Source organism: Fusarium oxysporum, chromosome 13 (genome assembly GCF_000149955.1).
Source record: "Fusarium oxysporum f. sp. lycopersici 4287 chromosome 13, whole genome shotgun sequence".
Taxonomy (NCBI): Eukaryota; Fungi; Ascomycota; class Sordariomycetes; order Hypocreales; family Nectriaceae; genus Fusarium; species Fusarium oxysporum.
Genome location: NC_030998.1, coordinates 527,827 through 548,108, shown reverse-complemented (window position 1 = coordinate 548,108; position 20,282 = coordinate 527,827). Strand labels below are relative to the sequence as shown.

The 20,282-nt window shown below is 47.5% G+C and overlaps 7 protein-coding genes across 8 annotated transcripts; 2 read left to right on the top strand and 5 right to left on the bottom strand.

Moving 5' to 3' along the window:
- Positions 1-22: 22 nt before the first annotated feature.
- FOXG_12080 (uncharacterized protein) lies at positions 23-2,738 on the bottom strand (the record flags this gene model as incomplete). The annotated part of the gene is made up of 6 exons (XM_018391808.1): positions 2,363-2,738; positions 2,117-2,312; positions 1,987-2,068; positions 1,783-1,934; positions 1,354-1,732; positions 23-1,291 (listed from the first exon to the last, which is right to left on the bottom strand). Exons 1-6 carry the CDS (start codon positions 2,592-2,594, stop codon positions 23-25), a joined length of 2,310 nt encoding a protein of 769 aa, XP_018250534.1. The 5' UTR covers positions 2,595-2,738.
- Positions 2,739-3,247: 509 nt separating this feature from the next.
- Positions 3,248-5,506, top strand: FOXG_12079 (uncharacterized protein). Its single transcript, XM_018391807.1, has 4 exons — positions 3,248-3,836; positions 3,883-4,143; positions 4,194-4,580; positions 4,630-5,506. The coding sequence occupies exons 1-4, from the start codon at positions 3,606-3,608 to the stop codon at positions 5,332-5,334; spliced, it is 1,584 nt and encodes a 527-aa protein (XP_018250533.1). The 5' UTR covers positions 3,248-3,605; the 3' UTR covers positions 5,335-5,506.
- Positions 5,507-5,995: 489 nt separating this feature from the next.
- FOXG_12078 (uncharacterized protein) lies at positions 5,996-8,257 on the top strand. 2 transcript variants are annotated; one of them, XM_018391805.1, is made up of 3 exons: positions 5,996-6,578; positions 6,631-7,172; positions 7,228-8,257. In XM_018391805.1, the coding sequence occupies exons 1-3, from the start codon at positions 6,083-6,085 to the stop codon at positions 7,990-7,992; spliced, it is 1,803 nt and encodes a 600-aa protein (XP_018250531.1). In that variant the 5' UTR covers positions 5,996-6,082; the 3' UTR covers positions 7,993-8,257. The 2 variants fall into 2 exon arrangements, with proteins under 2 accessions (XP_018250531.1, XP_018250532.1); XM_018391806.1 differs by having other exon boundaries at positions 5,996-7,172.
- A 1,021-nt stretch (positions 8,258-9,278) lies between these two features.
- FOXG_12077 (uncharacterized protein) lies at positions 9,279-9,669 on the bottom strand (the record flags this gene model as incomplete). The annotated part of the gene is made up of 1 exon (XM_018391804.1): positions 9,279-9,669. Exon 1 carries the CDS (start codon positions 9,633-9,635, stop codon positions 9,279-9,281), a length of 357 nt encoding a protein of 118 aa, XP_018250530.1. The 5' UTR covers positions 9,636-9,669.
- Positions 9,670-9,860: 191 nt separating this feature from the next.
- On the bottom strand, positions 9,861-14,822 carry FOXG_20665 (uncharacterized protein; the record flags this gene model as incomplete). The annotated part of the gene is made up of 4 exons (XM_018400961.1): positions 9,861-12,261; positions 12,318-12,947; positions 13,010-13,641; positions 13,768-14,822. The coding sequence occupies 4 exons, from the start codon at positions 14,820-14,822 to the stop codon at positions 10,004-10,006; spliced, it is 4,575 nt and encodes a 1,524-aa protein (XP_018250529.1). The 3' UTR covers positions 9,861-10,003.
- Positions 14,823-14,921: 99 nt separating this feature from the next.
- FOXG_20664 (uncharacterized protein) lies at positions 14,922-15,792 on the bottom strand (the record flags this gene model as incomplete). Its single annotated transcript, XM_018400960.1, has 2 exons — positions 14,922-15,398; positions 15,448-15,792. 2 exons carry the CDS (start codon positions 15,790-15,792, stop codon positions 14,922-14,924), a joined length of 822 nt encoding a protein of 273 aa, XP_018250528.1.
- A 2,641-nt stretch (positions 15,793-18,433) lies between these two features.
- On the bottom strand, positions 18,434-20,210 carry FOXG_20663 (uncharacterized protein). The gene is made up of 2 exons (XM_018400959.1): positions 20,057-20,210; positions 18,434-20,003 (listed from the first exon to the last, which is right to left on the bottom strand). Exons 1-2 carry the CDS (start codon positions 20,134-20,136, stop codon positions 18,440-18,442), a joined length of 1,644 nt encoding a protein of 547 aa, XP_018250527.1. The 5' UTR covers positions 20,137-20,210; the 3' UTR covers positions 18,434-18,439.
- Between the last annotated feature and the right edge of the window lie 72 nt (positions 20,211-20,282).

Sequence of the window (20,282 nt, the reverse complement as noted above, 5' to 3'; positions counted from 1 at the left end):
AATATCTATTAGACTACAAGACTCAAGCCTCAACCGCTGTATGGGCCGAAGCCAGGTGCTCTCCCGCCATGAAGGGGCAACTATGAGGTCGTTCTGAAGTCTCGGGATTCGTCACCGCAATGAACCTCTGACAAGCCATTCTCATTGTCGATGGCCTCGGCAGCAAGTTAACAGGCAACCCAACAGTATCCTGCTTCACGTTTTCCTTGATCATCTTATTGATCTCCTTCAGAGTCTGCTTCTGAGGAATTACGTTCGGATCGGCACCAGCCAGCGATTCCAACCAACCCTTCAAAACATCAACACCTCTCTTTGGGATCGGTCGTACAGACGCTTGTTCTGTCATCTCTAGCCATGGGTGGCCAAGTGGCATTGCTAAACAGTATGGGATGTTACTTCCAAAGAAGTTCATCGGCATGGGGCGGAACATCCTGCGGCGGGATTCAGCGAGCTTGAGATAATTTAGAATCCATGTGGCGTCGCCGAGGTTCTGTGCGACTTGGTTGGTGTAGTTAGAAATGCGTATCTGATGCTCGATAAGTGGCTTCTCCAAATTCAGAAGAAACTCAGCCTCTGGCCATCGATCTTGAAGTTTCTTGAGATCGCCCTTTCCGCTCATTCTCTTCTTTACAGCATCGATGAAGTTTTGCTCGAGATCGTATGTGTAAACGTCTTCGCCTGTGACTGGGTCCTTCGTAGGCGTATCGACGAGTTGAGCTGCAACAGGGATGTACTGCATCAACTTAAGGCGTCTCCACGAGTAGATTGGATTCCAGAAGTCCACCATCTGCAGAGCGTTGAAGGTCTTCTCCGAAAAGAGCTGACATCGTGCTGCATTCTTATCGTCACCCAGGAACATCCTCTGCGCCATCCACACACCGTGCGCATCATCGACAGAGCTTTGAAGAATGACCCAGGGGTTATCACCCTCGCCCCATTGTTGAACAGCAAAGTTTGTTTGATCCCCTCCACGAATATCTTCTGCACCGTCTTCCAGGGTTCCCATCATGATGCCACCGGCAAGGACATTCTTTGGGACAACGAGCTGAGCGTCTTTCTCATTGGATACCTCTTGAAGGGTACATAACTTAAGTTCGCGAGATGCCCAAAGATAAGAGGGTCCATCGTAACCAAATGATGCAATAGAATACTTTTGGAACCACTTTTCTTGAGTGTAGTACTTGTGCTTGGCGCTTCCGAACTGTTCCTCATTCCAGGTTGTTAGAGCAGCGGGTGTTTCGGGCAGTACGTGAGCCGCTAGCCACTTCTTGTCGTACATGTTCCTATTCGGCTATGATGGTTTATTAGTGTATTGATTCTTCCGGAACGGATGGCGTGGATGAGGCAACTCACCAAAAGATCACTGTACCCTCTGAGCATCTCATAACTAAAGAAATGATCCGATGGTACAATATTCGCGTTGTTTGAAGTGGCAGCAATGTTGATGTTCGTCGTTAAGAAGAAGTGAGCTGCCCAGCGCTGGATGTTACGCGGGCGCTCTTCCGTCTCCCCACTGGCAGTCATAAAGTCCTTGTGTCGTCGGCTAGTAAACCATACTCTGAGTGAGTCTAGCACGATTCTTTCGAAAGTTTCACCGGATTGAACACTTGCTCCGTAAAGGGGAGGGAATCCAGGATGGGTGAGCCATGGGGCCTCCATAAGCTCGTTCGCGAGTCCAAAGTCAAGAAGATCAGTTACTCCTCGGCCACCGACGAGCCAGTGCATCCATGGTCTATCGTCATATTAGCGCAGTTATGGTCCAGTGTTCCGACGGAAACCTACTTGTGGATCTCTTTCATCACAATACCTCCATTCACATGGCCATTCAGAGGACCGAGGTACGCTTTGCCCGGGGCGTCGAATGCATCCATTGAGGAGCACAAATAAACCCAACCATGCTGCCCCGTGGCTTCCCCATTCATGATGAGGTCGCGCTGCGATGTTTAACAACCAGCCTGCTGGGAGAAGTAGGGGCAATGCACTTACAGCATAGTATCTAAACTGCCCGTCTTCGCGCGACCAACTCATGATGTGCAGAATGTCTTTCTCTGAATGAATGGCAGAGGAGCTGAAAACTATATTAGCCTGCAATACTGTTGCGCAGGTATTGACTCACGCTGCGATGAGAACAAACCAAGGCGCCCATGACACCGAAGCAATTGGTGCCTTGTCCCCCTTCTTATGATTTGCATCAGCAGGAAAGATGACTGAGATGAAGCGAAGTTCTGATCTGAACCATTCCTTCTGCTTGTTTCTAGGGACGGTTTGGCCATCTGCGACAGCATATGTCTGCAAGATGATATCGTCATCCTCTGCATCCAGTTAGCTCAGCAGTCCAGCAGTGACATGTCTGTCTACGCACCCCAAAACTGTGACATTAACTCGTTGTAAGTGTTGTGCTTTCGAAAGGCTTCATCAGTCTTGAGGCGGCTACCCCAGTAATCAACAAAGTCATCTTTGAGCTGTTCCTCCGTTGCAGGGGTGTCTTGATCAGGGTATGGTTGGCCTCCTTGAGGATTGATACCTCGGATGAACTTTCGATACCAGAGTTTCTGGTTGATGTCTTCGTAGTTTCCACGCTTGGGGTCTGCCATTGTTGCTCTTGGTGTAAGAACTGCGACTGAGAGTAGGACAAAGGTCCGGAAAGACAGCAGTTGGGATTTATGCCGAGCTATTGATGGGCGGATATCGAGGGGAGCAAGTGATCTGTCTCTGTGTGTCCCAAGTGAATCGGTCAGAGACTTGGCTCCCCAAGCCTTGTCACATCGCAGATACACCAAGGTTGCATCACATACGTCCGGTGCATACGGGCAGTCCTTTCTCGGCGTCCAGCATGTGTGAATGGTGTTTTGGCGTAACTTTTCTGACCACTCACCTGTCTGCGATTAGCAAATTCGCTGTTTGTGGCTTACTCCAGGCCAGCCGAGTTCCTTCTGGGGCTAGGCTCGGCCCACCCACTAATGTTCCGTTTACGATCTGTAACTGAGACATTGGCGATACCCCGCACGCAGCCCGTTCCAGACCAAAGTCAGCTACGCTATTGCTTGACATTATTGATGTAAGATAGGCACTTGTACCACAAAGAGACATATCTCCCCGCAACCCTGATCACCAATGGCTTTGGGTGACGCGGTGATCTTGGTTCCATTCGTTGAAATACGCGATAGCTACCCAAGTAAGACACGCAGGTATACCAATTAAGAAGGGCTGAGCTCTCACATGCTCCGAAGCTCTGAGCTGGGAGTCTCCTGCATGCATTTCTGTGCCTTCACCGCTCAAAGAGGGGCCAAGAGATCAATAGCCTTCATCAACACGAGCTTATGCGGTGAGAATATCTGCATGAGCGACTGATTGTCAATTGAGTTTCAGCCAGCCTCAAAATGCTGAGACTTTGGTGATCGGGAACATATGCAGTTCCTGTCACATAACTCGGAATATTACCTCCGGAGACTGGCAACTCAGTGCTTAATTTCTTAGCACTCAGGTGTCCCCGAACACAAGAGCCATAGCATTTCCCACCAACGTTGGCGCTCATCTCGCGAATCCATTGAGGATTATCGAGTCTAACTGTTTAGTAGAGTCAGTTACACCTCTCGTCAAGGAAAATGCCTGGACTTCAGACACTTGACAAGTTTCACCCTCCTGCCTTCTTGAAGGACTTCGAAGATGATCAGCTTGACAGATGGTCCAAGACTGTCGATGGCTGGTTCAGTGACGAGATAGCAGGCAGACAGCCAGGAAGAACAATTCTTACTCAGTTCTTCAACCCCACTCAATTCGCCTATGATCCGTCCTTACCCTCTGTGCCCATCACCTGGGTTGGCTTCCCACTGAATGTAAGTACGCAACCAACCTTATGGACCTCATTCTGACTGGGTCTAGGTCAGAATCAGACAGCCAACAGATGATGCGCGATGGGCGTATGCTGAGGATCCCGAGAATCAGCGTGCTCCTCCAGGCCGCGGCGTACCTCCACTGATCCGCAAGTTTCACCAAAAGAACCCGCAGACGGGAGAAGATGAGACTATTCAGATTTCCCAGCAGCGTGAGGACCGCTGGGTGATGGATGAGTACCTTGAATGGTCCACAAAAAAGGTAGACGGAGATATTCAGGTAGTGAGCTTCACCTGTGAGGGTCCGGAGGTAGGTGAAGAACAATATCTCCTATAGATCTCATACCAACTGATCACTAGTATTGGGAAGAGCTAGCTAAGCATAACCCCATTCTCACGGAAACCGCCATCAAGAAACCCGCGCCACAAGAGTTTGAGAGAAACAACAAGATCCTCAATATTTACAAGAAGCTGAATCCTGATTTTGCAGATCAGATCAAAGGTGACGATCTAGTCAAGGAGGATGGAACCTATGACATCTTTAACAAATGGAACAGTCACACCAACACTGGTACAATTGCTCACCTGATCCAAATCAACAACAGCCTCAGTGCTGAGATTGATATTGCTGCTCAAGCTACTGTTACTCGAACTGATTTGGTGTATGGAGAGCCCATCACAAACATGATTACACTCTGTGGAGATGGATCTTCCTACGGTAACCCAGGAAGAAATTCTGATCCCACTGTAAGAGATCCAACTTTTTACGAGATATCTTGAAGTTAACGATAGCCAGATTGGTGCAGCAGTCAACGAAGTCTGTCGTCTTGCCCACGATAAAGTACTTCCAATCCCAGCCACCATCTCAGTCAAAGACCCCGTAGCTCTGTACATCTACGACGCAGATTTCTCTTCTTTCCTACTTGATCGCACAGGCAAGCGACGAGGAAATGTCCGAGAAATGAGCCCTGTACCAGATGGTGTCTTCGACTGGTGTGATCGTGGTGATATTACCCAGAACATGGGACTGCATCTCCGAGTCTCGATCCCCAAGGGCCTGAAAACAGATGATGGCAGCCGCGACCTCAATGTCAGCGATATTTTTGATCAAAACAACGGCGGCCGTTACGTTCACTACGGAAGTCAGTTTGCAGACTACATCTTCATGAGTGTCTCTGGTATCGTAGGTCCCAAGCCAGCGAAAGCATCCAAGCAGTGGCCAGGAAAACCTCAGCCTGCGATTACGTACACTGAGCCGTATGTGCAGAAGCCGATTATTGAGCCAAAGGTTCAGGAAGCGCCTCCAAGAATTGCTATCACAAGTAAGATGATGGCTTTGGAGAGCGGTGAGGTCAATGCTGTCGTAACGACATCTGATCTCAAGGTAATGGAGGTTAGAGGAGCGGCGAAGGAGGGACCACCAGACTACATGGGTATGCCGGAGCCTAGTCCTCCAAATGGGCCGGACTTCCAATCCATCAAGCCAAAGATCATCTATTAGAAAGATTTCAAGGCATTTACCCCGTTGAGCTAGATACATCGTCATTGATTCCTGTACTGAGTTCTCAATAAATGTTAGCAAAACCCACCAAAGGAAGTAGTTAAAAACTGCAGAAAAGGCTTGCACAGCGTTGCCGCTTTTACAGAAAACTGATTTTTTTAATGACGCGGTGATTGAGTTCGTTATCAGCATCATACTACTTTGGCTACCTTGCACCAATCCGTGGCGGATGTGGATGTCAGTGGTATCATTACCACGTAAGAGGCTAGATGAGCCGAACATTTCTCTCCTTTGCAATAGCGTGTGTGCATGAAATGCGTGTCTCGTATGTAGTGAGATTCTCTCTCATCACATACCACGATGGCAGTGGGGCGAGTAGTCCAGCGGTTGAGATGTAAGACAACGAAAGGTCTAGACTCCTGGTCATTCTTGGTATTACTCGAGTCTCTCATTTGCGATGCAAGATCTATGCGGGACTAAGAGGGGTAACCGGACTAAAATTCAGCTCGCCACCTTCTCGCATACTAGCCTTTTCTGAGATGTTCGGGAGGTCTTATCTGTAGCTAGTCCTTTTGGGAACGCGAGGGAGGACAGCGAGTGCTACCCTCGGCGCAGTGCTTGGTCTGATTCCTCCAAGTCTCCCCAAGCAGAGGTATACATACAGTCTTCATTTATTTACCATTCTACCCCACAATAATAATAACGATCTCGCCGCAATATTCGTATCATACTTCTCCAGATAATCGCGATGAAACCACCAACATCTACGGGAGACAGCCCGAAGGTAGCCAATTGGGAAGATGATATCCTACCAATGATCAAAGCACCTTACTGGATTACCGTTGACCCCGAGGGAGTTGGCCAAACATGGATTGGTGAAATGCAGTACTGGGGTAAATGGGATCTTTCTAACTACGACGATGTCAAGAAGCGGGCTGCTGGTATCTATAAGCATCTGCGATCCCAGGCGATGCCTGTAACCCGCAACCCGGACCACTACTGGCCTGAAGCTGCCCTCGAGGTATTTCGCAACTGGGTAAATCATGGATTTCCAAAAGATTCAACAGCCGAACCTTCGCAGAGTCCCGTAATTCCTGATCCCGTTGACCCTCCCATAGCCTATAGAGTCAGGAGGGACATCATGAGTCTGAGCCCAGAAGAACTTGTAGCCTACCAGGCTAAGCTAGACGATGTGCTCAGGGTGAGGGAGTTAGGATCCAAATGGCAAGAGCTAGGAGTCCTCCGTGAGCGAAAGATGCCTCAAGAACAGATAATGTCCGCTAATTGACACTGCAGACGCATATTGGTGTCTCCACTACCAGGAAGCAACATTTATGTGGCATCGTGCTTACCTTCGCTATGTCGAAGAACTCATGGACTTCCCCATCCCCTACTGGAATGGGTTTGCCAAAGAGGCTGCATGCCCAACGTCGAAGTTTGCCGGCATTCCTCCAATGTTTCTTGAAGAGACATACCAGCATCCTTCTGGTGAAACTCGACAAAATCCACTGCGATTTGCCAAAGCGTTGAACGGGAAGTCGAAAGATGGCAAGAGTAGTACCGTGGCTCGAAACCCTATCTTGACAGAGGGCCCTGATGCGAAGGGCTGGAAAGAGAAGATTGAGCTTTTCAAGATTTACCACGACCAGATAGCCCACGCACTAGAGCAGAAGACTTATACAACCTCTGAGTCAGCACAGCACTTTGGAGTGCCGTGGGCTAACATTACTGATTTCACTGATGATCAGCCTGATAAGGACTATCCATTTCGTTTCGACTTCGATGGCTTGTTTGAGCAGGTGCATGATAACTTCCACGGCTGGGTTGGACCTGATATGGTAGGTCACAACTTTAGACATTACGAAGAGAGGCCTACTGACTGACACGGCTCAGGCTGACAACACTTACACTGCTTTTGACCCCATCTTCTTATCATATCACGCAAATATGGACCGCCTGGCTGGCATATTCATGGATGCGAATCCTGAGAACCAATTCACCTCCCGCTTCCCGCTGCAACCGTTCATCAACAACGGAACCGACATTGACTATGACGACCCTCGCCGTTGGCGATATACGACAATCGGTGATATGGCTAAGGATACTCGCGCACTTGGTTACATGTACGGCGAACCGGCAAGCCTTGACTTCTCAACTCGCAAGACTGCCGAAGAAAGGGGTGTTCGTCGTGCTGTACCCAGTGGAGGCAAGGCAATAGTTTTGCCTGCCGGGTTGCCGGGCCAAGACATGACCGCAGCTACCAACTCTCTCAAAAGCACTAAAAAGAGAGAGCTGATTCCTTATGTGGTTTTCACTGAAGTTGGCTGTACAACCTCCAGCTACCGTATCGACGTCTTTACTGCTGGTGCAGAATCTACTGCTCCTGATGTAGTCGGTAACCCCGATTTTATCGGACAGGTGACACGACTAGGAATGGGACGTGGAAGAGATGGTTCGGGACCGCCAAACACAAACCGATGTCGCAAACCAACTGCAACAAGGGTTCTTTCTGCCGGAAAGTTCAAGGATAGCCTTTCAAAAGGTGATGCGCTAAAGATTACAGTGACAGACTTAGAGACGGGAAAGGAGGTTGATGAAGAAGAGTATACGCAAATGTCGGGTTTCGTTCCAAAGCTGGCTTGGCTACCGGATTACTAGTTTACATTTAAATCAATTGGAGAAGTTAGAAGCCCATAGGAATAAGCCTGGGAGACAAGCAGATAGCAACAGGACCAAGATTAAAGTCAGATGGGCCAACAGGTTTGACTTTCTTCTTGGGTACCAGGTCTCGTTTGTGTCTACTGTCATATCTGCTTCTCTGTATATTTAGACCGCGATCGATGATCTATAACTAAATTCTCTACCCCAAGAAGAGCAAGGGCAATCTCACCCCCGTGACTCTTCAAAGTCACGAATATCATTCTGAATCTTGTAGAACTCTGTGTAAATGTCACTATCCCCATCAGGGGGTGCATATTTTGTCTCCCATTCCTTGAACTCTATGCTGGAACGTTCAAAAGAGTCGAAGAAATCTAAACCTTCCAAGACATCACACATGTCCCTCTTTGTCTTCTCAATATCGACATCTGAAAGCTTAGTGAAATCGATCCTGAACGTAGCATCGCGGAGTCACCAGAACCTGTACTTCAACTTATCCTCGTCGAAGAAATTCGATGGTTTCTGGGTATACATGTACATGGCAATGTCCCTCCCGCTGCGCTCGGTTTCTGCGTAAATACAAATCTAAAAGTATTTGTGTGTAGCACAACCAAGGGCTTCCATGTTGAAGCTGCTTTTAGAGAGGATATTGATAAAGTTAGATGCTTGACTGGGTTGTCGCGTTTGTGGTGAATTTAGAATTGGGAAACAGCAGAGGCTTACGGAGGGTTTATATACCCAACTATCCATTCTGACTGAGCTTGAATACTTCAATGAACATCGATTTGCGACCAATCTTCGTTTCAATGCTGGTACCGCCATGTATGGCCAAGTCATACGAAGGTGCCCTATTTCACGCTTTTACCTAAGTCCGTGTTTTGACTTGCAAACCACCTAATCTTATCACGATGAAGGTATGCCACTTACTTCTTGAGATCCTGTCGGTTTTGTTTCACATAGTTGCACCAAGAGCTGTTACTAATATAATACTTTCTCAATTTATATTTACTTCAGAAGGCTTTCAATGCAAAGTCTGAGTCTATTCTAAGCTTAGTATCGCCGACCGCTTGCTTCCTTTTGGTTAGATGAGAGCTGTTTCGACATTGCATCCGACCACCAGTATTTAATGGGAGCTACGCTTAAACATCACTTGGAAAAATCAGTCTTACTATGGTCTCGTTCAATGAGCCGTAGCTGTATTTTATACTACGCTATCGTAGGAGTAGCCCTAATACCATCCATTTCGCCTCCCAGATCCCTCGTCTAGCCCTTTAGCCTTTCCCACCTCACTTGCGGTTTGTGCAGTAACGGCTCTTGCTGCAGTTGGTGCATTCCTGCATCCGACCACTGCCATTGTGCCAGTGCGTGACAAACTTGTCTCCGCTTGTCTCGAACACCATGTTGTCGGTGGGGTCGAAATAAGCATTCATTTTCATGGCCTCCAAGGCATCATACACCTCGTTTCGTGTTGAGTCATAGTACTTGTCCTTCATGTAAACCTCCACGGTCATTGTTGTCCCGCTGATGGATGCAGACTTGAAGCGATCGCCAAAGGCATCTTCGACAGGCTTGAACGATGGTCGGTCATATGTCACGCCGGGCTTCTGCTCGAAGCGAAAGTATCCAATGTGTGAGTAGGTCATTTTGATAGTGGAAATTTGTTTTAATAAGCTTAAGTATATCTAGGTTGAGTTATTGAATTGAGTTGTAAGCCAGTTGTTTTGTATTTGGTAAAATTGGAAGCGAGAAAGACTTGAGTACAGTGGCTTTTATAGTTAAACTGGGTGGGTGATTAAGTGACTCTGGTGAAAATGACAGACTGTTGATATGGTATCACATTGCTCAAATGAATCTTCTGTAATCACGCTCCTTAGCCTAAACATAGTGAATCAGTGATTAAGAATGGCAGAGGTCAGCTACACAAGGTCCAACATGAGTCTCGTGGGGGATCTCCATATTTCAGTGCATATCTCATAGTCTCGTAGATGCTTTTCACGGCTCAATATCTGTGTTATTCATGCCCTTCATTGCCAGTATTGATCCTTCGCCTCTTGAACGCAGGCTCATTTTCTGGTCTCACCAAGTTGCCGGGCAGGTCGGTCACTACCGCTACCGCACTCAGCAAAAGCTTAGCGTATGCTGCGGCTACAGCAGCAGCGTAGTTCTGCCAGACCTTGTTCTTCTGAGCATCACTGTAGTCGCATATCCCTCTTATCACAAGACAATCTGCCCTATTCATTACCCCCGCAGCTTCCATCTCAAAGCATAGCGCTCCGAACTTGCGTGACAGCCGATCACGCAAAGTCGCATCTTTGATCACACGGTTACCCGATGCTACCAGTCCATAATGGATCCTGGGTTCTGTTGTCAACCGTGGGACTCGCGTCTCAAGATGTGAGCAGTCGGGCTTGCAATTCCTGCGAGAACAAGAAGTGCGGAATAATACGTCCAGCTCTTGACCCGGGTTACCATAAGATGGCAGTGATTTGACGATTTCTGTAAGGTATGGGTTCAGGGCATCAAACCCGATATCTGGGTCCGAACGGATCTTGCTAATAGCATTAGTCAAGATGCGAGGCGGTCGGCGCAATATGCCTGTCACCTCAAAGTCGGTTCCCTCATTCTCCTTCCCTAGATCGTACTGGATCACACCAGGGAATGTGCTGGTAGGTAAACTGACAACAACGTCGCCTAGTCTGATATCATCACTATCTGAGGGTGCACCACCAGCGATGCCAACCAATAAGCAGAACTGTATAGACATGAAGCTGCGCGTCATATCAGATATTGCTGATGCAGCTGCATTTGTTCCATATTCTCCAGCTGGAAGAGATGTTGCTACCACCAGATGCTGTGATATCTCACCCAGTGCATACTGATTGTTGTCACCGAGCACGTTTGCCATGCTCTGGTGTCTTTGATCAAACAGGACTCGTATTGCCTTCAGCTCAACCGGTAACGCGCACAGGATGCCAACCGTATATTGGCTTCGTGCGTAATACTTGCTCTCGATCAACGGAACAGCTCTGCTCTCGGGCGACCTCCCCACTGACGATAGTTGACGTGATACACTCGAACTCCGTATTGAGGAGATATGGTCCTCAGTTGAGGAGGTCACGAGACTCGCACCAACTCCACTGTCTGCATCTGCCTCGTCTGATAGATGACTGACAGTTACCTCCTCTCCTGGTTGTTGTTGCGTAGGAGGACCAACATCTCCCCAAATCCAAGAAAAGCCCGGATTATGTCCAAACACTATAGCACCACTACCTTCGATAGGCATGGGAATCCCTCTGGCACATAACTTGTGAGATAATGCAGATGGGAAAAGTACATGGACTGGTTCTCCATGATGTGCAGTAACACAGCCACAATGGTATCTTCCGGAGATGTTGACCGCATTATGCCATATAAGATCGTCACTTAGCCGGATATAGTCATCGCTAGAACTGCGATGGTCTCTAACGATATCCTCCATATCCGAGACACAGCACGCAAGAAGGTATCGATGACGCGGAAGTTGAGACCAAGTCTCGCAAGGAGCTGGGCCAACCGGTCGAACAAGTTCTCCAAAGCCGCGTCCTGTCAGCGTTACGGCCTGAAGTGCCCTCGTCAAGTCAACCCATCCCTTCCCAGCAGGGTCAAGGGTGACTAACCGTGGATGTAACGGATCACGGTTCGCGCTCAGGTCCTCGAAGTCCCATCCCTCGAGGTACTTTCGTGGCATGTTCCCAAGGTTTCCGCTGTGACGCCTGGAGATATCTGTCTGATGGTCGAGCATCTTTTCAAGCACATTGTAGTACTGATCAATTCTGTCTGCCAGGGCGATAAAGCCGTTTCTTTCTGGATAGAGCTTCAGAGCTTGGTTCTTAGGGTTGATGAGTACATCAATTGCTGAATCAGCCGTGAAGGGTTTGGGTGACTCTTGTAAGTCATCAGACTTGAAGATAAAGGCTGATTGGAACTTGTCAGTGCTGTCAAATGCTAAAGACGCTCTTACAACGTGCAATAAAGCGCTCGTGCCGTTAGTCAGCCATCCGCGTTTATCGTTCTCGTCCCAGAGCAGAAAGAATTTTGAAGAGATCCATTTGAGTCGCGGGATAAAACCATTACGAGCCACATGCACTGGCGTATCTTTGATACCGATTTCGAAGCTCGAGCCTCCCGTAATCATTCTTCCTAATGTTATGATGGTGCCAGCAAGAGCACATTGTGAGTGTGGCTTCGGAAGCTCTGAATGTCTAACATCGTACCGTGCCTGAGCCGATCCTATGTAGTCCATTGATTAGTCGTATAACCAGGTAGATTCGACTTCAACAGCTCACCGGCGTAGAACTTAGCTTCAGAACACCACCCTAAAATGTGGCGGCAACTTGCAAGATTCAATGATCCAACATCGTCGTCTCGCTCTAGATTGTCAGCCAGATACGATATGCGGCATCCGTCTTCTTGATAGATCAAATGCCAATAGACCGCATCTTTAAATCGCTTCGTTGGTACGAGCATTGTCGAGAAGCCCTTTACGTAGACCTTGTCATTGAATTGGTCAACACGCGTTGCTCGAGCTAAACCTGCCATGAGGTTCAGAGGTATCTCGAGGCCGGTGTTCTTCTGGAGTTTCGGCAGAATGGGAAAACCTTTCACGATGATGGGGTTCTTGAAGATGCCATGCCAGCAATGACCGTTAGCGATATCTGGTGACTCCGGAAGTTGTTCTACCTCGAATGCGATTTCAAAGACGACAGCTTGCGGCATTACCCGACTCTGGTACATGGATCCGATAGAAGGAGTGCAGTAAACCAGCCCCTTTTGGCGTGGTGAACTCCTCAAAGCCGCTCCTAGCCAGGCAAGCTGCTCTCCAGTCTCTGAGACGGACGCTGCGGACCCATCCATCTCCACCATAAGCTTTGACTCCTTTATCCAGGCGGCTAGTCTTGTACCATCTGGTAAGCAGGCTTTAAACTTGTTAGACAAGGCTGTGTCAGAACAAGATGCGAAAGCTGAGACTGTATCTTACTGCGATGTGGACCACCCTGCTCTAGCTTTAGTAAGTCGCGTATGAAGTACAACATCATGTCCCCTGTGACGGGCCAAGTCTGCTTTAAGAACTGAGCGCAGTTTGAAGCTTGTGCGTCGGAAGAAGATCCGGTGAGAGTAATGACTCCGGGAAGTGCTTCGTTTGGGGGCTTGGAGTAGTCTTGCGAGTCAAAGAACCCAAGAATATCCCAGTCAACCTCAAATAACACGCTGCAAGGCTCAGATGCTATACTTCTGCTGACTCTATGAGGTGGTGGAAGTGAAGATAATATCTGATCTCGAATAAGCTGAATCGCGGGTAGTTCTTGCAGGGTAGAATCCATATCTCTTTGGAGCTGGGTCAGTAACCATGTGTAAGCTTCCGTGTTAGGTGCGAAGTCTCGGTATGCCGCAACCCAAATGTCAGAATCTTCATACATATCCTCCTCATCCCGTTCCCATATTTCGAGACTTTCCAAACCTTCTTCGACTGACGTTCCGTCCAAATCTTCGTTTTTATCCCAGAGGTCCATACGCTCCTGCAAACTCATAGAGCCTGACTGGTCTCTTATCTCTCCAGGCTCAACCTCACTTTGGCTAAGACAGATCTCCAAAAAGGCTGCAGTAATCTCACTAAGCAAATAGAGATGTTAGTAAGTTCGGCCGGTCACTAGCCATAACTGCCTGGACCTGGCTCTTCATGGAGATCTAAACAACTCCATAAATTGGGAAAGGGTATTGAGATAGAGCATTGCTGACCTTCTGTGCCTGTGAACAAAGGCCATGACATCTCGATGCATCTGGGTGGTTGCACAATACCCAATCTTCAGAGCGAAAGCCTTGAGAAGGCTTGGCAGCGTATCAGATATGTTCACTTGAGTTCTTTGCCCTGTGTTGGAAGATGCAGAGCTGACTCTATTGTAAAGGTTGGTAGCTAGCTCTGATATGTATAGACGCTTTCTGGAGAACGTGGTACTCGAGACGTCGGAATATTCAGTGGCCGAGTCATCGACAGCGTGGCCATCCGGACCGTGCAAGGACTCTTCAACCCCCGTATCATAGTATGGGTTCTTTCCGCTCCTGTTTGTGAAAGATGCGGACGCATATGCCGAGTCCGTGAAAGCTGAAGGGGCAACTGGCGTAGTCGGGGCGGGCAATGCCTCAGTATCGCTAGCGTCGAAAGAACCTTTTGTAAAGTCAACAAGTAATTGGCGTATATCTTTGTCCGTGTTCTTTTCACATAGCAGATCTATTTGACTTTTTACCCAGACGAAGTTCCCGTTCGCGGAGGTTTTCAATGCAGATCTGATCTTACCCTCAAGAGCAGGATGCCCAACCACCAACTCCCCGTGCTCGAACCGCGATGATAGTTCGGAGTCCACATACAATTCGATATCAGGATTATCTTCTGGGATGTAGATTGAATGAAGTCCTGCCCAGCCGATGTGACTCAAGATTCCTGGTCTTGACGAGAGACAAATTGAGAGTGGTGAATAGATTTGAAGCCCTTGAAGCACGTTGATCACCTTACTCCGCTCTGCGTCTTTACACTCATCAAGTCCATCAACGACTATGTATGTCTTCTTGTTGGTCTTTAGGGCATCACCCAATGCTTTCGTCATCAGTCTGGTATCAAACGAATCGGTATGTAGGTTTTCGAGAAACAGGACCCTATCTTGACGGTCCTTGGCAAGTTGTCGATACAAGGAGTAAAGAATAGTAAGGGCTAGTAGCGAATTGTTTTTATCCCACTGACAAAAGAAAAAAGCGATTTGAGAATTTCCAGACTGCCTCTGAATCAGGTCACTGACCATGTTGGCGAGTATGATCGTCTTTCCTGCTCCTGGCCGTCCTGAGTAGAGCAAAGTAGAAGAGTCATTGCAGGCAAGGAAACTTTGGTACTCAGGGAGAAGTTAAAACAGATCAGTGCTTCCAGACTTCCGTATCTTTAGCCACGGAGTCAAGTAGTCGTATGTTGAATATCTTTCAACGACTTCAACATTGTGAGCGAGACTGTTTGGTTGCGACTTGGATTTGCCAGAATCAAAGATGTTCGCAAAGCCGCCAGTTTGTAGGGGAGCTGGTTGGAATTGGAGAATCATCATTTCCTCCCGAATCTTTGCTGCCCACCGCTCGAGATCTGACTCGTAACCTTTCAGTTTAGAGTCCATGGGGAAGGATATAGCCTTTGCAAAGACTGAGCTTCGTAGCGACTTGACTATGTAGTGGCATGTATGGACAACGACGCCGAAGTATTCATGAAGAAATGATTGAAGCTTTTTAGACCGTGCGTAAAACAATGTTATTTCCATGCGACGGGGTGCGTTGCGACCAGCGCTCATAAGCGTCATAGATGCCTTCTCCAGCCAGCGAGGATACTCCGCAAGAATCTATTGATGTGATCAGGTCTATATAAACATTTCTACAGAGGGAACATACCGTGAGCGTCAGGCATACAATCAACCAGACACTTGTCGCAAGCAACGACATAGATCCGCCCAGCTCGACCTCTCCGATAGAGGCGAACTCCTGCACAGCTTCCAAGAAACCGGTCAGCCGTGGTCCAAAAGTCCGACCACCACCTTTCTGTTTTCCTCCTGCAACTATATCAACTTTGGCTACTACTCTCATGACATCTGTGATAGTCGGAGGTAAGAAATTATCTTGCTGCGTTCTAAATGAACGCCTCTGCTCATCGGATAGATCAGCCAAAAGCATCGAGATTGCTTGGGCAAGTCGAATGTCTGGCTCTAGTGAAGCCGCGGCTGCTGCCTCGCTCGCCATGATCGCATTTCAGTCAACGCCGACGTTGTTTTCAAGGTCAGGAATAAGTTAGAGTAAGATAGGTTATTACGAAGTAAGATAATGAGGTCAATAGCAAAAAGCGGGGTACGACCAGGCATTTGAAAGTGAGGCTGATGGTACGTCCCTTGTGAATATGATTTGTCACATATGTGAGCAGTTTAGGCCAGCCAATGATACTAAAAAGCCAGCTTTAGTTACTTAAAATTCCTGACATTTCGTAGAAGCCTGTTTTGTCTAGACTGGTCTAGCCTCCAATCTTCATAATACGCCTCCATGTCAAAATGAAGCAAGCCACCACCAGAGAAAAAGACAAAAAGAAAGAAAAACCCTACAGTTGCTTTTTTTTTTTTTTTTTTTTTTTTTCATAGTACATCCGCTTCCAAAGTGGCTAAAGCTACAGTAGAGATGAATACGTCATATTGTATCATGCAGGGCCTATAGACGCGATAATGCACAGAAACCACACCAAGATTGCTTAAATTCCGGCTCAAATAACAGCAGGCGGGCTTCTTGATTGCGTATGCCACAAAGCTCGTTGCTTTTTCCAAAAAGCTAGAAGAGTACTTTTCTACAAAGCAGGATTATTGAGATATGGTCGGATGTCGTAACTTGCCATGTTGTTAAGTATGAGTGGATATTAAGTCTGCCCTAGCTGGGTTTAGACAACCTGACATTCTATAATAATTGCTTTTTGTATCATCCCCTGGCGTTTCAAATTACAATTGTATACTCTATAGTGTTATTCTATTAGTCCATCTTTGATATACATTTTAATTGAATAAAAAGGAAGTAAATAAGATAAAAGAGTTCTGGACATGAGTGTTACAATACCTGCATATCGGCCTTTAAGCTGTAAGAACGTAAGCATTAGAACTTTGCCATAAGTATTACACTGCCATTTTAGGACCCCACGTGCTATAGCTACCTGGAACTTAATGAAATTTCCCTGATGCTTTGGCCTTGGAAACTGGGAACACGACTTGTTATTGCATGAGTGGCACAATTGAAACAGGGCCCCCTTGTAAATGATGCTCATTAGGGAACAACAATCTATCTGAGCTTGGCCAAGGTATAGACATATGACATCAGTAGCTACGAGTCTTCCTCGGACAACTCACAAACTCAAATAAGATGAAAATTCAGGCGGTTGATGCCATGTCTCTCACAGCAAATCCAACTTCTTGACTTGAAAGTCTTCCAAGAGAGGTCCTGCAATCTATTTGTTCCCATCTCTGTCGCCATTATCAAGGCAACAATCTCATTCCTTACTCTGAGCTTCCGTGGACAGATCAAACTGTCCCAGATCATGATACCACTTCGTCCAATGCTAAAACCGTCCAAGACCTATGTGCGCTCGATCGCGTATCGCATAGGTTCTGGGACATCGCTCAACCTTTCCTATATCATGAGTTCCCTAGTCTTGAGCGTCGCGAGAGGCGCCTAGAGCCCTTCCTTCGCACTGCTATTGCCAGACCAGACTTGGCTAAGGCTGTCAAGACCTTAGCTTTCAATACGAACCTGGCAGCTGATTTGCACTTCGGCTTGGCTCGCAATGTGTATCAACAGGGACTCGAAGTTTTGGAACCGACGTGAACCAAGTCTGGCGTGGTAGACTGGAAGATCGTCTTGAACTGAAGCATCATAAAACATTGCAGGCGTTTCCGTTTGGATGCGATGAAACCTTCCCTTACAAAATCATGTTTGTGGAGAGTTGCCTACGCCGAGACTCTTGTTTTGCTCCTCGCTTTACTGCCCAATCTGACAACCCTTATGGCCGACGGAGAATTTATCGGCTGTTTCTTCCATCTGCTTTCACAGTCTTTTGGTATCAGCACTATCAAACTAGAGCGTCGTTGTGCAACTCGCCTCCCCTATGCAATTGTGGACGTGGCGCCCAATCTAGATGAGTTCATAATTGGACCTCGTTGTCAAGTGGGACAAAAGTCAAGGCCCGGGACGATATCCTACTACATGTCAGATCAAGAAGTCAATATAGACAAGGTACCTCCTTCTAGACTGCAATGCAATGATCTGGAGAAGCTACTCACCTCTTACAACCACCCTCTGTTGTCCTGTCGATTTGAGATGTGCAACGCCAAGAGCCATGTTAATCTACCATGACCCCCATTCCACCACCTCGCCAACTTCTGCACGACTGTTCAATCCCTTCACCTAGACTTTCGGCCTGATGCCAATTTATTCGGAGCTACAATAGGAGCAGTTGAGAAGTTTACCAATTTGAAGGATCTCTTTATAACCCAGGCTCCTATTCATTTTGGACTTCACGAAGGAACATGTCTCTTACCAACATCTTGCCGGATAATATTGAGGCATTGACTGTGTTTGCCTGTGTGAAAGCCAATGCCCTTATAACGGCAATCACTGGCTTCCTGTGTGTGATGGGGACAGGGAAATTTCCTCACATAATGCGAATATGGATGGAACAGCCCGGCCGGGAAGAACCTTGGGAGATATACTGTCAGGACGGCAAATTCAAACGGAATTTTATACAGTTGGTTTATTAGTTAAATACTACCTAAGTGGAGTTTCAAGAGATGATGTCTCTAATTAATACTTATATTGTATTTTAATTTAATATTTAGTATGTCTTTTCTAATGAAGAGGATTAAAAAGCCCAACTATTTCTAATACTTTCCTGTAATATTAACGTGTCTCCATTTCCCTGTATCCTTGTATAGATCCATGTCAGGTCTTTGGTTGAGCTGTCAAATGGCTCTAAATACACATCACTGATTCTATGTGACTTTGGTAGTGTTGGAATAGGAACGTCTACATAAGTGCTAAGAGCCCACTCTTCAAGAGGGGAGCACCCGTAGAATCCACTCTCCTCGATTTCGATGACCCTGCAAGCAATGGTTGCAGCTAAGGGCCCGTTCCATATGCCCTCCTGGTGTGACACGGTAATGAGCAACTTGAGAGCACATCTTCGAATCTTTGGACATCGGCATTTCAGGATTGTGTAATATAGAGGTAGTATTATACCCATATCCGCACTGAAGCTGAACCTTTCACTGCAAGCTCCAGATAAAAGATCTGCAGCCATCATGGATTCGGCAGCCTCCAAGAGATGCTCGGCAAGGGTGACAATAGAGAAAAAGCTTGCGTTAAAGAGATCGTAACTCAGTTCATCGTTGGGGTCGAGACAGGTCCCAGCCATCACATGTGTCATGGTATGGTGGATACGGAGAAGGGTAAGCGGTAGCGTTTTCACAGGACTGTCGTTTGAAAGCTTGGTATATGAGTGTTTATAGAGCCTCAACCAACAGTCGAGGTCGATCTGGATGTGTCCCTTCTCGCGCAACATTGTATTAGTGATTGATTGAGCAATTGTCTGTAAATGGCGAGCATACGCTTCGAGTCGGTATACCCTATTGACAAGTTCGTCGAGGTGCTGCCTTGCAATAGCTATGGTAGGAAAGGCACAATTTCGATGACTAAATGCACAATCTTGAGCGTCAATAGACACCTTATGGGGGAGCCGGTGGAAGCTAGCTGAATAGAGGTACAAACGGAGGAATGCTTCTGTGACGGTATCTTCCACTGACTCGTTATGGAACTTGAGCACAACAACACCACTCTCGACTTCGGACTGCGAGTTGAGAAGAGGAAGCAAGCTTAGGCCATTCTGAAGGTGTCTGACGCCTGTCTTAATGTTTCCTCGCAGAAACTCAAGACAGATAAAGATCAGACATGAGATGGTCACCACTCGGACTGATTCCTTATCTCCGATAGCCAGGTGGTGTTGGAGCTGCATAATCGCCGCGTTGTAATGCTGCAACATAAAGCTCTCATCGTCAGATATACCAGGCTCCGAACTTCCGTCATGGGGCGAGAGCATCCCCCGTTTATGAGCGGAGGCCAGTGCTAGCAGAGAGTGCAGAACTGCGTCTTCTTGGGCGCTGACCTGAAGAACGAGCGTATTCCAGAAGTCAGACGCAAATATACCAGGGATCTTCTTCCTTGCCCTGGTTATAAACCAAGCGAAGTATGACTGCGTAATTTTGTTCCGGGAAAATGAGCATGAGGGCGTCATGTGCTGAGAAAGGCTTCTAGTTGTGGAGGGAAGCGGATGTCTCGAATCCCAGATGCCATATCCGTCACAGGCGCGACCGGTGCTAGAGCAGCGTAGGCACCCAGGGCGTCCTTCATCGCATTTAATGCGTCGAACTCTAGACAAAGGGGATATCAGCCCTGTGCGCCCGGTTACAGCTTGCTGACTTACCTGCAAGTCCGACACCCCGATTTTGACCTTGTGGATTTCTTGCGACCTCCGGGAGCCCTGGCGGGTTCCATCGCGCTCATGGCTGCCTCGGTCTTGTCGGGAATCGGTTTTCAAGGCAACACTGGGAGATACGGTGACGCGTTCAGTCGGAGTGATAGAGACAAGATTAGATGACTCAAGATCTATTCTACCGACCGCGCTCTGTATACCACCAACCGAGCTGGAT

Coding starts and splice junctions, on each gene's coding strand:
- FOXG_12079 (XM_018391807.1), top strand. CDS start 3,606: ATGCCTGGACTTCAGACACTTGACAAGTTTCACCCTCCTGCCTTCTTG. Junction 4,144..4,193: donor TCACCTGTGAGGGTCCGGAG/GTAGGTGAAGAA, acceptor ACTGATCACTAG/TATTGGGAAGAGCTAGCTAA. Junction 4,581..4,629: donor GAAGAAATTCTGATCCCACT/GTAAGAGATCCA, acceptor AACGATAGCCAG/ATTGGTGCAGCAGTCAACGA.
- FOXG_12078 (XM_018391805.1), top strand. CDS start 6,083: ATGAAACCACCAACATCTACGGGAGACAGCCCGAAGGTAGCCAATTGG. Junction 6,579..6,630: donor GCAAGAGCTAGGAGTCCTCC/GTGAGCGAAAGA, acceptor TTGACACTGCAG/ACGCATATTGGTGTCTCCAC. Junction 7,173..7,227: donor GCTGGGTTGGACCTGATATG/GTAGGTCACAAC, acceptor GACACGGCTCAG/GCTGACAACACTTACACTGC.
- FOXG_20663 (XM_018400959.1), bottom strand. CDS start 20,136: ATGAGCGCGATGGAACCCGCCAGGGCTCCCGGAGGTCGCAAGAAATCC. Junction 20,004..20,056: donor TCGGGGTGTCGGACTTGCAG/GTAAGTCAGCAA, acceptor CCCTTTGTCTAG/AGTTCGACGCATTAAATGCG.